At 43.5% G+C, this 19,995-nt stretch overlaps 1 protein-coding gene across 1 annotated transcript; it reads right to left on the reverse strand.

The window, feature by feature from the left end:
* Nucleotides 1–2,785: 2,785 nt before the first annotated feature.
* Nucleotides 2,786–14,187, reverse strand: LOC126563489 (serine-rich adhesin for platelets). Its single transcript, XM_050220133.1, has 14 exons — nucleotides 11,446–14,187; nucleotides 10,600–10,684; nucleotides 10,310–10,529; nucleotides 9,903–10,236; nucleotides 9,636–9,759; nucleotides 8,171–9,464; nucleotides 7,961–8,095; nucleotides 7,692–7,889; nucleotides 5,854–6,496; nucleotides 5,618–5,780; nucleotides 5,251–5,528; nucleotides 4,254–5,179; nucleotides 2,987–3,310; nucleotides 2,786–2,903 (listed from the first exon to the last, which is right to left on the reverse strand). Exons 1-14 carry the CDS (start codon nucleotides 13,959–13,961, stop codon nucleotides 2,830–2,832), a joined length of 7,314 nt encoding a protein of 2,437 aa, XP_050076090.1. The 5' UTR covers nucleotides 13,962–14,187; the 3' UTR covers nucleotides 2,786–2,829.
* Nucleotides 14,188–19,995: the final 5,808 nt, after the last annotated feature.

Consider the following 19,995-nt stretch of genomic DNA (forward strand, 5'->3'; position numbering starts at 1 on the left):
GAAGAATTAGTTTACGATAATACATGAATGATCGGAGACAAAAACAAATTACTGCAAATAGTAAATTGCAATTGTGTTTCTTTCAACGAACGACGAGTGAGAAAATAGCATCTTGCGCAGAGATTCTTCTTATCGTCGTTCCTCGTGTGCACCGGCGGTGTGAAAGCTTGACAAAGCAGCCCTGCCCTGATTTGGTGGTTCCACAATTTTGTAAAGAAACGTAATAATACTCCTACATCTGAGCGCTCTTCCTTCTATCATCACAGAGCAAAAAGAAAGGAAACACGTAATTTAATGATATTTTGCACCTGCTCTTTTTTGTTCGTTGCAGATAGTTTCTAGAGAAACACAAACAAAATGTGTTTGAATGTGCGGTTTATACCTTCCGCTGCTCGTTTCTATGTTCGATATCCAACCATTTTGCTAACAAGCCCGTGCTCCGTTGCCATGGAAATGCCTTCTGATTTCAGCAGAAACTTTACCGAAATCATTCTTGTAATACAGACACGCGCACTCACGCACACACATACGTTACATATCGTAACGAGATTTAGAGTTGGTAGAGTTATATCAGCTATTTACATACAATACATGTTCGATATGCGATTCTTCTTTAAACCGCTTTCTTCGTTAGCCGTTGGGCTGTTTTTGTTTGTCATCCCTTTTTTTATCTGCTGTGTGTGATCGATTCAAACGGTTTTATTGACTCACTGGTTTCGTTCGCGTTATCTGTGTGTGTGTTATCAATCAATGCATCTGAAGCATAAAATGATTGACCAGTAATTACTACCGAAATTGGAAGTCAGTTCAGACACAAATAATGCCAAACAAACGTATTTCTTCTCTTCCCTTTTGTGATTTTTGTGGAGAGACATACAATAATGATCATTCCTGCATATTTTGTCACTTGCACTGCTTATAATGTTGTATCTCTCTTACTGGCTTCCTACCTTGATATACACTATATATTTGCAGACCGCATTGACGCACCCCTAAACAAAATGATGATTTATTCTTTATACAATTACACACTTTCTTTCAAACGCGCGCCCCTGTTACCGCTATACTGAATAGGATATATCGGTCCCTAATTAATTAAACGTCGACTTTTCTACAAAATTGTACAACGAAATGCGCATAAATTGGCCTTAAGGTTTATGTATTTTGTGTACGTGTGTGCGCGCGTGTGGCCACACGCTATGTTCTGTGATGATCACCGAACAACTTACTATCCTCTGCCCTGCGGTGTTAATCTAACTCATCTTAATTTATATAGATTACTCGTCTTCTCCTTTCTTCTAATTGTCAAAATCGTTTCGGTTTGCTTTTGTACAAAAATATACGTATGAATATATAACAACATGACACATCCACACACGAAAATCCGCCAAGGAACGGCAATACAACATTATTATTGTACACTATTGTAATAACGTCGCTTGTCTGCTGCTGTGTTTGCGGAACGATCAGAACGATCCTAGTTACGACACTACACATTTTTTGTTCTCGTAAGGTCTATTATTTGACAATGAAAAAATGTGATTTCGAAACATACCTTTCCCTCTCTTTCTCTCTCTCTCTCTCGTTCTATGTACTCCCGGGTATAGATAGATAGCAGCAGTGTCCTCCGCTGGCTCATAAGTTTTCGCTCGCAATGCGATACCAACTTCGATCTTTCGTTCGTTCGTTCGTGGCTAATACTTGTCAGTTATCACCGGACAGTAGCATTCTTTGCTTCGACAGACGGCGCGCATATTTACACGATCCTCCACACCACGCGCGAGGATTATACGTTTTTCCTATAGATAACATCGATGTTTCAGCGTGAATGATTTCTTTTGCATTTATATGTGGTTAGAGTCTTAGAGATTTGAACAATTCATCGTCCTGCTTGCTTTCAATAAATCCAAAATAAAATCCCGAACTTAAACGCACAACAAAATGAACAAGGATACTCACACATACACTTATGGGGCACCACAATCGCTAAGCGATCGCGGGCCAGTCACAGTTGTTACGTATCCTTAAATGCCTATTTTAGCAAGGACCCAGTGATAAAAGTTTATTTTTCAGATTGGTTCGTTCACTGCCAATCTCTTTTCTCATGACGTGACGACCATCATGGCGAGAATGTTCTAGTCAGCTACAATCGTCTTGAAACGTCTGGAGGTGCTCGAAACTTTCTAAAAACTCTCCAAAAGAGATCAAAGCATCAGCGACCTCTTTTTTACTCAAACAGCGCAAGGTACTTGTACTGCACGAAATTAAACGCGCATTCTCTTCACGCCAACTCCTCATAACACACACATGTTTCCGCCATAAAAGGGTAGTTTTGTGTTAGAACTATCTGTGCAACTCCACTTTTGTCACCTTTTATAGTAAACTTAATATGTCTGTACCTGTCCTGTAAGCTCTAATTCCACCATTCAAACGATAGGTTCGTAAGAATTTTACTACGCGGTTACAACATTAGATTACTACTGTGAACTGAAGAACACACTGGTCCGCTTCTTCAACATTACTACCAATCGTCTTGCAAGATAAATGATATTAGGTCCTGGTTGTTCGTTTACTCCCTAAGAAAATGATGCTTCTACTGTTTGACCGATGACGTTGCCCGCTTCCTGGCGCCACGGTAACGGTAATAGTTTTTAAGGTATGCGGGACAAGGAGTATTGGGATCGTACAGTTTTATGTTTATCACACTCACTCACACACACACACACACACACACATCACACAACCCAAGAATGCAAAAGGAACACGCGCTGCTACCAATCTACATATCGGTGCTTATCTGTCCGTTGACCGATAGGACATTTCCTTGCTTCACTTGGTTGGCGGACCCGTCTGGAAAGGACTTAGCACGGTAACGGCTGCCGCCTGTGGACTTGCTAGTACGGCTAAACACGAAGAAAAGATAAACATGAAATGTTAATGTCGCATTTATAATTCCGATCACGAACTATTACCGATCATCCCTTACCTCCGTACGGTGCTTGAAACATCGGATAACCAAGCCCCACGTGTGTGTGATGGTGTGTGTGCACGTGACGTTGCGGTGGAGGACTTCGAGATCCAGCGTTTCCGCCACTACCAGAACCACCACCACCGCCGGAGGAAGATTGCTGTTGAGAACTGCCAGAGCTACTGCCGCCACCATGATCTTTGCCTTGACCGTCAACACCACCGCCAGTATTACCACTGTTCCCACCGCTGCCGCTATTTGCTCCACCAGGACCACCACCGGGACCGGTGTTACCACTATTTACATTACCACCGCTCCCGCTATTGCTATTTACTGCTGATCCTGCAACGAAAAGTAATGAATAAGATTAAGTAATTGAAATTTCGTTTGTGTGTTTCGCTGTTCGAATTTTTATTTTTCTTTATGTCTCTCTTCGTACATGCTTATATTTTCCGCTGTTACTCTGTTGTAAAAAACAAAAATACAGATCGTTAAAAATAGGCTTCAGTAGATCTGGTGGTTGTTGCGTAAACCTTTGCTTTCCGGAAAAAGATGACAAACGTCCAATAAACATAATCTTTCGGCTACTCGACATTGCTGCTGCAGCAGCTGAGACGTTCTTTCCTTGCAAGGAAAAATAGGCAAATACTCATTCTGAACAATTTTCCTTTGTTTAGAATACGAGGGCCACGTTAAATATGCCCAAATAATCCTTAACAGAAAAAATTAAGGGATTTTACCAGACTTTCCTGCGAAAAAAAAACCTAATCTAGTCCAGGATCTTTATTGCCATTTGGAAGAAAATTTTTGCGTCAGGGCCCAAGAAGCAAAACAAAAAAGTCACTCGACTTTTCTTGTCAGACTCTTTAGAATTTTTATCATACAACTTTAGCTCACCTCACGCTCATGCAACGCTCTGGTTCACCCGTAGTGTGAGGACTTTGACTATTCAACTACGTGGTACCAATGAATCTTGTTATGTGACCATAGCTGTTCCAAATAAATCATATTATTTGTTCATTAATCTTTTAAGAAATACAATAAATTTTTTTATTCCAACGTCATAAATTTTAATTGCTCTGAGAATCACGAAAAAGACATTTACAATCTAGCTCTAGTGTAGTGACGTTTTTCCCCTTAAGCTTTTTATTCTTATTTGTCCTAGCTTTCACAATTTGACATGTTTAGGTTTAGTTATGTTTTTCCTCTCATTTGAGGTCTTATTAAAGTAAAACCACGATCGTACTCTGTTAGTTTACAGTATCAGGATAATTTCAATTCTTACCTTGCATATGGTTACCAGTTGAAGGAGGTTGCGATGATTGCTGTAATGGTGGTGGCCCACCACCACCACCGCCGCCACCTCCGCCAACACCACCACCACCACCACCACTACCAGAATTAGCTGATTGTTGTTGCGCGGCAGCAGCTGACTGTTGCTGCTGCTGCTGTTGCTGTAAAGACAATCCTGCGCTACTACTGTTTGGTGGAGGAATGCATAGATTAGGATTTTGGCAACCGGGTTGCTGCGAGAGATTGGGACTTGATACGCTTACTTTAACGCTGTTGCTGGTAGGACTTTTCATTGCCCGCTCGCTAAGCTCGTGTATCTTGTGTGAGTTGTAGTACTGACTGGCATGGTGCTGTAGCAGATCTAGCGCTTTTGTACTCTGATTTCGCGACAGATCCTCGGGCGGATGGTTGAAACGCGGTATTTGCAAGTGGTACGGTGGCGCAGAGTACGGTGCGGTTGAAACCAGCATCTGTCGGTACATTTGATGGTTCGGATCAAACCCAAACGGAGACGCGCTCATGTAGAGCGAAGGTGAGTAGTACTGTGACGTTGGCGGTGGCGGTGGACCTTGTGTTTCCATTGTCGGCTTTTGTCCTTCCTGCTGTTTCATTTTCAGGGCACTTTCTTTCTCCTCCTGCTTAATGTTTCCGCTACCACTGTCCGAACCTTTCCCCATCCCTTTGCCACTACTAGATGAGGACGATGAACCAGATTGGCCTGAAGAAGATTTTGAACTTTTGCCGGAACTCTGACTTGTTAGCGGTTGCCCAAGCATCCCCGATTGCTGTTGCGCTGGCCCGTGTGATGATGGTGAGTGGGGCTCGTCCTTCGGATTTAGACCGGGTGGTAGTCCCGGTGGACCACCGGGATGACCAGATGGTGGTGGATTACGACGTTGATCGCCGTAGCTGAACATTCTAGACGAAAGAAAAAAAAGAAGAATTTTAGAAAATCGTTCAGAATAATTCCCATTCTTCTCTGAATATACCTTCGAAGATCTTCCTCTCTCGATGTGGGGATGTGGGACGGCGGCGGTGGAGGACCACCTGGTGGTGGCCCAACGCCCAACCCGTGTCGGAACATGCTACCATATGGACCGAGTGATTGTGGTGGTAGGGAAGGCGGTTGTTGATTTGGGCCAGCTTGTTGAGGATCTTTCGAATGCAAACCGGGTCCGTGTAACGATGCGCCGCCACTTCCACTTAGGCCTGGTTCAGTCTTTATGTCTTTCGTAGATTCCGATTTTATGAGTTTCGAGGCCATGAGCTTCATAAGGAATAAATTGTAGTTGAAACATTGCATTATTCAAGTACATTTTTATAAAATAATTTATAATAATCGTTCCCTGTACTTACCGGAGAAGCACCCAGTTTACTGTACTCGCTAGGACTTTGACTCTCTTTCATTCGTTCCTCCTTGACTGTTAGAATAGGGCTGTGTTTGGATTCGTCCGATATTACCGACAGCTGACCATAACCAGCATCGAGCCCAGGATAATTATAACCGGGTGGGACATAGCTATATGTGCACAAGATATGATATAGATTAGAATAATTTTATAATTTAAAGCATCCGAGTGCCCTACACGTACCTGTAAGGATAGTAGTGAGGCAATACTTTTCCACCTGGGGGTGGTGGAGGACCAGCATTTAGTATGGAGCCATCCTTCACATCAGGACCTCCGGTCAATGGAGACAATCCAGCAGTTACGGAAGGATTCAACATCAGCCCGCTAGCCGTACGCACACTATCCGGCCCTGTAGGTGGTCCGCTCGGTGCCAAAGATGGCGGCGGAGGTAATGCGGACGACGGAGGTTGTGATTGATGTAACGGATGTTGGGGTGGTCCTGCGTTGTTCGGTTTGTTCATAAGATCCAACGGCGGCTCCTTGTTTTTACTGTACTCGAGCGGACCTCCAACGGCGGAGGCAGATGGAGGCGCAATGCTAGTAGCTACACCGTGAGGTAAGGGGACTGAACCAATAGGCGGAGGCGGTGGAGGCTTATTCGGACCCAGATCTGCCGCCGTGGGGAAGTACGGACCACCAGGAGGCGGTGGTGGAGGTGGCTGCTGATGGGGCAATCCAGCGTAATAGGGATAAAGACCGTAGCTGGATAATGCTCCAAGAGGACCACCCGCAGTGGGCGCACTGTTGGTAGGATTGCTCACAGATTCCACCGGGGCTTCGTTAGGTTTTCTGGTGCCTTCCGTCAAATGAGATCCTTTTGTTTTTTCTATTGCAATAAATTAATTGAAAACATTGTTAGTGGAAATTGTACGATCAGTATTATGGAAGTTAAAAAATCGATTGAAATAGTTAACACGATACACCACCGGGGGCGGCCCGGTGGTGTAGGCAACAACGGCGCCGGTCTTCAAACGGCAGGACCGGGGTTCAAATCCCATCCAGACCGTCCCCCTCGTAGTGAGGACCGACTAACCAACTACGTGGTATCGGCAGTCTAGTAAGTCATTTGATGGCCGGCATGACCTTTGAGGTCGTTGAGCCAAGAAGAAGAAGAAATTAACATGATTAACTTATGGAGAGTCCGAGTCAGTTTGCAGTCATAGAATGTTGCGGTTTTAAAAAAGTGTGAAACAAAAATAGCATCACCATGACAACAAAAAATCAAATCTAGTTGCATATTTAAGACATATTGAGTGATTTGCGTGGTATTCTTTCGAATGAATCCGATAAGCAATGATTTCGTAGCGAATTTTGCAATACTCCAGGGTAAACAATTCCATGAGTCGTCAACATTGAGGAGTACGACGGTGCAGCTTGTCATACTTGTTTAACTGTTTGCTGTTTTCCTAAATGAGACTATAAACAATGGTCCATAGGTTTCCCACGAGACACAGATACGCAAGATGTGCTAGCCATTCATATCATTCAAAGGTTTTGTTTTTCAGGCTTATGAATCGTTGCATTAACCATGTGTAAACGTACTATGAACCCATGTAAAAGTCTTATCTTAGTGGTCTTAATCATTGTGAACGATTAAAATCATGTCTAGCATTTAAATGACATGATTGGGTTCATATCATATGGACTTCATATTAACCGAAAAGATCACAATTTGACACTCATCTATCGAAGAAATATATTTTTCGACGAAATTGTTCCGATTCAGATTATGACGTTCTCTGTCAAATTGATTTAGAGACTATGGTGCCGCTCCTTGTGCTCATATTTTGAGTACACATTTTATTCTCACTTGGGATTGTAATTTTTTTTTAAAAGAAAGTGTCAAAAAAAAACATGGTGGTGCTATTCCAATTTTGCTCAGTGTATGATAGGGAAAGTTATAGCAGTCAAACTGACAAAACTGACATGAGGTCAAACAAAAACAAGTAATGCTTTTACGTAGATAGAAACAAACAATGTAAATCCCTTATACTGGAATACACAAGACCATAAACCCTTACCTGTCGCTCCCGTGGGCAGGTCTGTCGCATCGGTAACGGGAGTAGAATCGTCACTGATATCACTGTATGCTGGACTCTGCACGTCTTCGGTACGGTTAGCCGCTGACGAAGCCAGCGCATCATAATCGGTGTTGGTGGAGGGACCGGGCGATTTGCGACTCTTCTTCTGTTTAGTGTAACTATGCGGAGGTTTATGAGCTGAAATGCAAATTGATTAAAATACATTAATATGTGTGTACATAAAAGCAATCATGTGATCAATGTCTTACCATCCACGGGAGTAGAAGGTGTAGATGCAGGAGGATTTGATAACATTCCAATGTTAACTGCCGGCGATCGTGCTATTGCCACCGGTGCATTAACATTCAAGCCTCCCGCTACACCAGTTATACTTGGATCTTCATCTGTAGAGTGAAAATATTGAAAATTTATGACTAAGCTGAGCCGTTGCGACGGACATTTTTATTGAGATGCCATACCATTCATTGATGATGAACCTCCATCTGTCGACGTATCACCAGTGGTGCCGTAAGCAACATCTTGCTGTTCATTGCCACCAAGAGACGCCGTAGGTACAGCGGATGATCCAATTTGATCGGCAGAAGATGGCAGGTGTAGAATGTTGCTAGTCGCTGCATTGGCGTCTTGTGAACTCATTCCACCACCCACGGCGGAACTATTGTTGATTGTGTTGGCATTATTTGTGCCAAGCCCAGACTGTTGTTTAGATGCTAAATTTTGTTGTGACAATTGACTAGACATCGTTGAAATGCAGGAAGTAGAACCGGACACCGTTGGTGATGGTGACGGAGCAGTTGATGTCGCTAGTGCAGAGTTGGAACCGGATCCACCCGACGTAGCAGACAGGGCTAGCACGAGCTCACTGTTGTTGCCCGTAGACGACGAACCACCACCTCCTGGAGCTGTGCCTGATGCAGGAAGAGCTGTATTGCTGCCGACGACCATGGACAGTGGCGACGGTGTCGTGTTGTTGGTTGTTGGAGAAGGTGCTATTCGTTGCGGGGACTCGGGCGCTTGCAATGAATCCTCATCCATCGATGAGGCGCTTCCCGCGTGTGCATGACTCTGATGGTACTTTAGCCCGTTGGCATGCTTGTACTTTTTGCTACAGTCTTGTTCAGGACACTCGAGTAACACTGGAGAAATAGCACACGCCGCAGCAGTGCTGCTTTTCGCCTTTTTGGAGGCCGACCCAACTCCGCCGCCGCCGGTTATGTTACCGTTTCCACTGCTTACACCAACACCACCACCACCACTTACCTGTACATTCAATCCCGTTACGAGATTAACGATTGATGCGGTATTGGACGTGTGGCCACCGCCGTCGGCGTTCGATCCATTGTTAAAACCATTTCCTCCATTGCCGGAGCTGTTGCTGCCTATATTTACAGCCGCTGGGTTTATCACATTATTGCTCATGGTGTTGTTCTGTGCACCATTGTTACTGCCGACTCCTGATCCGCTACCACCACTACCACCACCACCACTGCCGGCGCCAAGTGGAGAAGGCGACTCATCTTTTGATTTGCGTTTTTCTGCCCGTGGCGGAAGAAAAGCTACCGGGGAAGTCGATGGCGTATTGGCTGCACCAAGCGATCCACCATTGTTTACTGTTCCAAGAACATTTGCACTGGCTGTGAGCGTTGGAAGTTTTGTGCCACCGGTTGCAACGCTACTTGCAGCATTCGGCTCAATGATGCCTCCTCTTCCTCCGCGGCCTTTCGAACCACCATTTCTTAACTTGCTGTGCATCTGTCATATGAAAAAAAGAAAAAGAAAAAGTTAAAAACATGCGCTTGCTAGGACCCAATGATGGTATGATTTAAAAAGCAAATAGTTGTTCTAACAGTAGGATTAGAAAAATGTTGCTTTTAAAATAATACTATCCAGCAACTAAGTCAAGCTGAATTTTCTGATACATACCGAGCTTCGCGTTTCTGTGAAATTGCTAAGATCGTTCGATGGCAACAACGCAGAACTGCGTCCCCGTTTGCCTCGTCCTTTTGGTGTTCTCGAGTCTAATTCTTCAGTTGGGGAATCGCAAAACCTGAAACAACACAATGTATTAGTTAAAGTTGCGATGCTCCCACTCTCTCTCTCTCTCTCTCTCTCTCTCTCTCTCTCTCTCTCTCTCTCTCTCTCACACTCTCTCTCTCTCTCTCTCTTTCAATAATAGCACCAAAACTTTACCTTGGCGGCGCCCAATCATGTTTGGTGCAATCGATCAACGTGCCGACGTAGGTTTTGCCTCGCCAAGTAACATTCACTACCAAAACACCACCTTCAGTTTCGTGCCAAACGATTCCCTCAAGCGTAACGGACGTCCCCGGTTCGCAAGGACCCAAACAGTCCGGCTCCGTTATTGTGCCAACGGAAGTACCAACACAAACGTCCACCATTTCCTTCCGTTCGCCCTTGTGACGCTTGGCGGGTGGAGGGCTCGAACCACTTTTGTCGTCGTGTGCTGATAGAGCCGCCGAAAGGTTCGGTGAGGATGTTACACTTCCCGCATACATTCCAACACCTTTATGAAAGAAAGAAAGGAACAAATGTTAGTTATCAAAAAATCCAATGGACTCTGCATTTAGTTTCCATACCCATCATGTTTGCTGTTGTCGAGCCGGAAGCATCACTGGCAGATCCTACCATGGATCCAGCCTGCAGTTGAGCCTTTAGCACACCGGTTCCTCCATGGAGACTGTTGCTGGCATTCGCGATGCTGCTGCTGGAACCCGTGCCGGATATACTGCTACTGTTGTTTGTATTATTTCCACTGGAATTGTGTGCTCCCGTACTAGGGACATTTAAGTTTAGCAACTAAAATTGAAAAAAAAAAACAAATTTTAATACAGATATGCACACGATGATCGCAGTATTAATTTGTTACCTTATTGATGTCCTTTCCAAGCACCGGTGGGCCAGGAGCGTTCGGAGTGTTTGCACTACTGCCAGAGTTCGTACCGGCTCCAACACTGTAAAAACATGAAATTGTAATTCATTTGTTGCAATTGGTACAACGAACGGAGAAAGGAAACATAAAAACCCTCCGTACAGGAAACATGTCATATTTCACATATTAATAGTTATCTTCTTTTCTTCTGCCTACTGCAAATATCCACGATATCGATGATCGCGGCCTAGTACTGTCCTAATGCGATCTGAAAATACTTAACGGGCTAGATCGCCCAGTGGCATTTTCGTGACATGGAGAAGATTACAGCTCGTCATTGTAGTAGTTTCTCCATTCTCCTTCCACAATATTTCTGATTTTTTTAAGGTTTATTTCAGTACGGTAACTATTAATTTACCTCATAGCCCTTCATCCGCCACATCTTCACAGATTCAATAATATATGTGTAGATGATCACTATTATCTTACTTTCTACAATGCTTGTAATACCTCCAGCACAGCGATTTTTTTTAAATAGCTGCAACGATTTATGAGTACAAGACGATGTTGGGCCTTATTTAATCTGCTCCACGAATTGCTTTGCGAGGAGGTTACCATCTATTACTTCAGGCATGTTGTACAGATGCCAACTTAACATTTATAAGTATAGAATTGGACTACGCAATAGATCGAATTTTAACTCTATTATATTAGAAGTTAATCATTTGGCTTCAGAAATAGTGAAGATTGTGAACAAAATTACTTGGTTTAATAGGACTGCTGAAATGTCCTAAATCATTGCTGGGTATTCGGGATACTAATCGTTATGATTCTCAAGCGTACCTTAAACTCCCTGGAATGATTCCTCCTGCTCCCATTCGGTGCGAAGAACCAAGTGTTATGCTGCCACCACTGCCATGATCACCACTATTGCTTCCAGACTTGGCATATATACAGGACGCACTGGAGCAGGGCTGCTGCTGTTGCTGAAGTAACCCGTTTACTTGTACATCGTGATTAACAACGCAAATGCAGTTACTGCCACCGCTACTACTGCTACTACTACTGGTAGACCGACTGCTGGGTAGTCCGCCTGGACCGATCCCACCAATATCCGCTGGTCCGCCACCACCAGCGGCAGATCCTTGATGCTGCTGCTGCTGCTGCTCATTCTTGTCCCGTTGATTGTGATGTGTAGTTTTATCCTTCCCCTTGTCTCTCCGATGACTACTGCTGCCCCGCTTATTTGAACCACTTTGAGCCCCTTGCTGTGGATGTTGTTGGTGCTGCTGCAGCTGGGCCTGTTGCTGTTGCGATGTAAGCATGTTAGAGCTCAGCTGCTGTTGAGCGTTGCCACTAGCACTACCACCACCACCACCACTACTGCTGTTGCCTCCTATCGTGCCCATGCTGCTGGATGACTGGGATGAATGTTTTTTGCCAGAGCTACCCAAAACGATGCTGCCGGTATTAATGCTGTTCCCGCTGGCAGTCCCACTATTGCTGGCAGTGTTACCACTGTTGCTCATACTTAAACTACTGTTGTTACTGCCATTGGGTGTGTTGCTATTGAGAGCATTGTTGCCACAGTTGACAACCGATCCAATTACTCCCGATCCACTACTTGAATGACCACCACCCGTTGACGAATTTAGACCCGAATTCATGACTCCTCCTCCCGTTCCAATTGTTCCTCCACTGCCAATACCCGTACTATCGGAATCAGTCGTTAAATGACCAGTGGTTGTACCTCCGCTGCTAGCGTTCATCGATGGTCCACCCAGCCCACCAACACCACCCGGCAACGACCCGGATGCTGTGCCTGCCAAAGACGCTGTGGTTATACCTGTAACACCGGTCGTGCTTGTTAGGGCTGCGGACGATCCAATGCCTGCCGTGCCGACACCTGTGCCGCCGGCCGCACTTAATGTGGCTGTTGTAGGTGTTGTGCCATTTTGATCTGATTTAACAATTTCGTGCTTTGCTTCGGACGTTTTGGTGCCCGGTTTAGTGCGCTTGATTTTCATCTTAAGCCCCTTGTCCAGGGTTGCTTGGTGGTCAACGGACAATTTGGTCGTCGACTTGCTGCCCGAGCTGCTGGTAGTCGAAGACATTGTGGTATTGCTGGTACTGCTGCTGATTCCCGCCGGTGCGTTTTGTTTACTTCGGCTACCACCGTGGGTATGTGAACTACCACTGTTGTCGGTTGTGTCGTTACCCGAATGAGGTCTAACTCCTTGTGCTACAGAAGAAGCAGGAGCAGTGCTTACAACAGCGGGATCTAAACCACCCGTTGCAGTATTACTAGACGCACAAGCTCTAGCCTGCGAATCTCCACCTTTCTCTGCTGAGCTCGAACTAGTACTACTACCGGAATTATTGCTGCTGCTACTACCACTCAACTGCTGCTGCTGCTGCTGCTGCTTGTGACGATGATGGTGATGATGATGATGGTGGTGATGGTGATGATGATGATGATGGTGTCCTTTCGAGTTACTCGCCGTGCCTCCTGCACTAGACGATGTATGCTTCTCTCTAGTGTCGCTTGAAACACTAGCCGGACTTGTTTTTCTGCTCTTTCCCGAACCGTTTCCGCTTCGTGCTTGATTGCTACTAGGTGCAGTTACTGACGAAATGACTGATGTGGGCTCGCCACTACTGCCACTGCCGGTTGCTAGGAATTGCAGCACACCACCACCTGAATTCGACTGTTGTTGAGACTGTTGTTGCTGTCTCTGCTGTTGCTGTTGCTGTGGCTGTTGCTGCTGCTGCTGCTGACTGGCACCAGTCTTTTCAATATCGGCGTCTAGATCGATTATTAAATCTCCTATCCCTACGTCCCACTCGTTGTCGTCGTCAAAATTAGAATCCTTAATATCCGCTGCGGCAGATGACGTCGCAGAAGGGACGGCAGTCGGCACCACCCCAACAACACCCACTACTAGCGAGTTGTAGCTACCACGGTCAGACTCTACCGACGCAGGATCAAGCGAACTCGGCACCGGATGTTGCTGAAGACGATGTTGCTGATGTAGAGCGGGATTCCCTTTGCTGCTGAACGATTCGTTGCTAGGGTTACCGACGACTTCACTGCTGCTGCTATTGCTCTTGCTACCACTTATACTAATAAGATTGTTTCTACTACTGCTACTACTGCTGCTAGTGCTGCTGCTGCTGTTGTTGCCTCGTGTGCTGTTACTGTGGCTGTTGGCGCCGCCGCTGCTGCTGTTACTTGTGCTACCGCTACTTGTTAGATTATTAGCTCCTTCGTTATTGCTATCAGTTCCTTGATTCATTAAGACCACCTTGTTCTGGTGGTGGCTGCTGCTGTTCGCCTCGTTGCGACTCATTGAATCCATGCAGTGAAAGAATGCGGGGCTTCCGCCGCCAGCGGGCCCATCAACAATCTTAGCCACCGGTTTGCTCTAGTCACGTTAGCGGCGACGTTAAACGGCGATGATAATAACGTAGACCGGTTCGCTTCACGCAAAAGCTTTTCCTCGGCTTGTAAGCAGCCAACGGGCGATTCGGTTGTCCTTTGGAAGAATTGTTTGTCGTACAATCGTCGCTCTGTTGCCGAAACGGTGGATTTTGTGGTTGTGGATATTACGGAGCACGGGTAACGATAGCAACTACGATCGTCGGATATAATTTGATCAACGTTCCAGTTATTTTGCAGTAGGGCAACAGTCTCGAAGGGCCACGGCCCTTGGGCCAGCAATACCATTTTAATCTAAAATAAAAGGAAATTAAAAAAAAACTAGCGTTAATAATAAATCATGAATTAAATTCATCTGTGTTCATCCATTAATCATTAAAGAAATTAATATTTTTAGTAAATTTTGCGGTGTCCCGTGTATTCACCATTTTTATAAAATTGCTTACCGGACAAATGTATCAATCGTTTCAAATGCATTTGATTGAATAGGACAGCATAGTAGCTGGCCAACTTCTTATCAACAGCGATGCTGTGGTTTCGGATTCAGCATGTGCTATGGCATTTCGATTTTTCTGATGATTAGCACTTGCATTTTAATGATTTTGCATCAGTTATACACATCTGTACCTAAAATTACCACACTTAATAATTAATAGAACGTTTTGATACGTTTGTGCGTGCATTATGTTATGAGCATTACTATGCATGGAGTAATATAACAATTATTAAGCACCATCTCATCAATATAAGTATCAGCAGCACACAATCATGCACCAGAAACTCACGTATTTGCATCAACGCACAAATGGTGTCTGTAATTTTTCACATAAAGTTCTTAAATATTTAAAAGTACAATAAATACGGCCATTCTCGTGTAAATAGGATTTACACTAAAACAATTTAACACATCTAGCAGCCACCCGTTGGTGATTTCCATACAGCAAATATCCCTCCCGATGCTAGCGGTCGTTGGGTCGCCCTTTACAGGATATACAGCCATACAAAAACGTAGCATAAAACTAGTGCTTTCTCATCCACACACATCTTCACCCGATGGCCAACACTGCTCTCCGTCTCCGCGGTTTTATCGTGTAGCGAAGATCCCATCATCGTTCGTGCATGGTATACCGCATCATCATACTACTACTACTACTGCTACCACCACCGAAACTGCTTGCTGCTGCTGCTGCAAAACAACACACACAAACACGCTCGCGCACCTATCAATCTCGCCCGCTCTCTTTCTCTCTCACTCTCTCACATACACTCTCTTTCTCTTTCTGCTTTACGGCCTTTCTTCTTCGCTCGTGACAACTTTTTCAACCAATTTCCATTTGTGCGTAGCAAACAAACAACATTAGAATAGGCTTTCGACAAACTTTTTCACATCAAATTTAACAACATCATATACACACACACCCACGATACGCACGCTGCTTTCCCTCTTCCATCATGTTTCCACAAAAAAGACAAGAACTATGGAATCCCTTATTAATTACAACCCAACGCACACTTTAGGGGGACGAGTTGCAGTGATTTTCTGCTGTCAAAAAGCAACACACATTGAGTCGTGTATTTTAAATCACAACGATCATTTGCGCCTTTCACAGCACCAGCAAACGTTGCGATCGTTGTTTTTGTGCACTTTGGCTGCTGTTTTGATACACTCCATGCACGATTTTTCCCTCAAAGTTCATTCGTTCTTAGCCCTCCAAGCAGAGCAGCACCCCAACCAAAGTGACGCGTTAAACTGTGTTGTAATAAAAATGGATACCCGTGCATTCTATGTTTCTGTTTTCCTTGTACAAACACACGACGGGCCTGCTGCTGCTCACCAACACACGCATACGCGCGCGCGCGTCAGTTTATACTACACGCCGGCCGGGGTTGAAATGAACCGCGCGCGATACACATAGGAGCTTTTGTGCGTTATCACCCTTTATGTTTGCAACTCGTTTATTGTCTCTACGCGTTACCACGGAATACACCAACTGCTGTTAATGTTGTTTACAGCTGTGTTACGCAAAACAGCGTGCACGATTGTATGTATTATCCTGATTTAACAGCCTGGGCCCCGAAACAGAGTCCCGAACACATGCAACACAATTTCAATCCTGATTGAACGCTCCTTGGATTGAGATTGAATAACACATCAAATCAAACAAGTCCAGAGAGACTCCGGGGATTCGGTTCGTCTCGCTCAATTGTCTTCCACGCACAGGGTGCCTCGGAAGACATCGCCTTATGTCCTTTTCTATCTCTAGTAGTGCAGCGGGGTTTCCTGGAGGAAACCTTGAGGCAATAAATTGTTGGGCAGGCTTCAAACAATCTCTCTACTTTTATTCAGGTCCTTTCTCCCGTTCTAACATTACGATTCTGCACAAGAGCACAAACAAGACATATGATATGCACCCGGTTCGTGAAATTCATTGTTTAGTTTGTCATGTTACAAGATTTGATGACTAAAAAAAGGTGCATGGTTAAAGTCAACAATGCATCATTATAAGCAGTTAAAATATGTAAAGCAATAATAGTAAAAAATGACTTTAAAGAAACAAACTGTTCCAGAACAGAACATTCCAATCTCGTAGCAGCGAAATGACGATTAAAATTAAAAACTTAAGTCCTCGTAAATTTAACACTTTACGCACGGGATTGGTCGGAGCCATACATGTTCATAGTAGTACACTTTTGAATACTTTAATGTTAATTACAATGTAATATATAGAAAGGAATTTGCTCATATACTTTCGAAATCAAAAGAGTATAAGCATGTGGTATGAGGTTTTGAAAATAATTCGAAAAAAAAGGCAGATCCTACACGTTGGTTGATGGCGTATTTTTCATTACGCTAGTAGAAGAAAATAAAATCATGAACATTTTACTTCAAGGTTTTAAAAAGTTAAAAGTAACGATTTAATCTTAACCAAGAAAATATTCAATTTGTTAATGAAATCTAAAAAACCAATGCGATGAAGGAATTCAACAGTTTAATATGATTTTTTAACGCTCAAGAATCGCCCATCACAGGGTATAATAACCAATTAAACAGATTCAAAGTCAACTACATGAAACGTTAATTTCATTATAAAATTATAAATATTCGCTTTAAACAAATATTAACGCGTGTGAATCACATGGTTTATAGTTTGAAAAAAAAAATCGTCAACCGAAAATACAACTCAATGTCACACAACCGAACGTACCTAAACAATTCATAACAAAACATACTTATTTATACTTGATTTACAAAGCTTACCTCTATAATATGGAAGTGAATATTTTATTTACTGGTTCAATTTCACATAATACTCTTTCAATAGCCACAATGATTTGATGTCCAGATTGAAACACTTTGCTGCTGGTTCTAGCACATCCACCGCAAATGGAACACGTTCTTGGTAGAAATCACTGCGCACTGAGACGGACAATTATTTGTATTCGGCTTGCGATTCTTGCCCATTGCACACTACGGGGACATTAGCGCAATATTGACGGGAACTTTGCACACTACGCACAACCGGCGGCAAGAGTAGGCCGCGAAACAGGCAGGAAACTGCCAGGATCAACGATGCATACAGATAATATAAGCACAATACATACACATGCACACACACACGCACTTGATGTACACCGCGATTCGGACAGGCAGAGGAGATACACGCACGGGCGCACACACATACACTTCCAACTTTACACTTGCATCTCTCGCCCTTTCACGTCCCCGCCCCAGGAGCTATTATATGACGGGCTACTTTTTCTGCTTCTTCGCTGTGCGTTGACTTTTACACACGGCAGAAGAAGGCTCACCGATCCATGCAAAATTGCCTTTCGTATATGCACAACCCGTCGTAGCGTTATAGCACACAATTATCACACACGTACAAACACGTTTTCTTCGACGCCCGGGATGCACTTTTCACACTGGAAAATGGATCGTGCATAAGGTTTCGGGAACGCTTTGCGAACCACCCTTACTTTTCACACACGGAGCTACGCAGATCCTTTACCGCAGTCACTCGGTCGGGAAAAGTGCACCAACGAAGAAGACAATACACACTCGCTGGTTTGGCACGCAAAATCGATACCACCGACCACTCACAACGCACACCACACTGACAATTTCCACAGCGGCCAAGCCACTACCGTTGTTAGTGCATTGTTTTAGCTGTTCTATTCAGTCATTTTTGCACTCTTTATTTACGGCTTGAAAAATTACCGACGGTCTAAGCTCATGGCTATACAAATATGGAGGAATGAATCCTTCTTTGCACCTTCGTCCAGCTCGTGATTGACAGTTTCGACTGTTAGTGTTGCGTTTATCACGAGCGCTTGGGTTCTCCATTTGTGCAATACGAGGTGCGTGTTTTTCACCACATTTTTCTCGTTAGCACCACATGCTGCGTGTAGTTCGTAAATTCATTCGACGAATTTCTGGCCCAAAATACGATTCTTAGAATGTATTGTTATAGGATCATTAAAAAAAACTGTGGATATTACCATCAAGTTGGGCCGGAGCGTTGGTTTTACTGCTTGTCCTATTTACAGGTGCAGGTGAATTACGTCCAACTTCGTTCATGTAATATAATAACACAATTGAACATAGAAAACGATCAGGACTCGATAACAGAAAATTGGTTTAAACACGTGTACGGGTGGTTTATGAACTAGCAAATTCTGTAAAGTGTCATATAAAGTAGAAGACGGAACATTCGAGGTCGTATCCATCGATCGAATCATTTTTGTTCTGTACTTTGGAGGAGTTGTACTCAACAAACAAGTTTCATTGTAGCATTAAAACACAAAACAACTACCTAGAACTACTTAGAATTAATTACCTACGATGTTTTTGTACACTATTTCCTACTTTCTTTCTTTTCCAGAGTTGGCACTGGTCTGGTTTTGGAGGCCATGAAAAGCAGTAGAAAAAAATCCTTTAAACCATGATCGGCCAACTATCTATCATTTCTAACGGTCTTTTAGGTGGCTTCGAAACAACGCTATTACTTGATTGCAGTTAGAAGCTAATGCGCCACCTCTATGTGGAAGGCTTCACGACGTGGGTCGCCCGGTATCATTTTCATCTCACCAAAAAGTATTGGAGGACCAAGAGGTAGTTTAGTAGTATTAGCTGGATTACTAATGGATTAGTTAACCATAGTATGCGAAAATTTCTTCGAAGATAGGTACCATCAGCCATCCGTCAGTATTGATGTATCTGATTATATCAGTTACTTATCTCCATGAATCAGCATTTTGAACAGAACATGATAACTTCCGAAGATTCAAAAGAAGACAGAAAAGGTCTGCTCTGGAAGAAGGTTTTTTTCGAATTTGTTAATACAAAATCAGTTCATAGGTAATAGGATTATAGCTACTGTTCTTCCACCTGTTTCAGGATCGTCTTCGTGATGAAAATATGATCAGTTATTTATGTTTGTTTTCGGACTCGTAACTGAACTTCGTTAAAAATCTATTTACATACAAACATAAAACCACTTAAATTCCATTCTCGGTTGGTAATGAATATGTTTTTTTATTTTATTTTACACTATTAATCTAAATGTTTCAAAACAAAAAACTAAAACAAATAAACATTAAGAGAGTCGCACACCGTACGAATTCGGGCCATGTAAAGTCAATGGCAATGTACATATATAAAATGATGAATTCTGCACCTGCGTAAGAAATTACTTTTGTATAGGTCAAACATAATGTAGATCCCCCTTTAATGTGATACTAATGCCTAGGATCGGTAGGAGCATTTACATAGAGGCAGCTATTTCTTCATTGATAAAAAATCATAAAAATTATACATAAACAGAAAATGATATACTAAATGTTGCTTAACTTTACTGGTTTTACATGAAGTACTTATTAGTAGTTACGCATTCAGCTCTCTCCATTTGTGTCAACAAAACATAAAATAACAGGAAATTCATCCTTTACTAAGT

Source organism: Anopheles maculipalpis, chromosome 3RL (genome assembly GCF_943734695.1).
Source record: "Anopheles maculipalpis chromosome 3RL, idAnoMacuDA_375_x, whole genome shotgun sequence".
NCBI classification, from domain to species: Eukaryota; Metazoa; Arthropoda; class Insecta; order Diptera; family Culicidae; genus Anopheles; species Anopheles maculipalpis.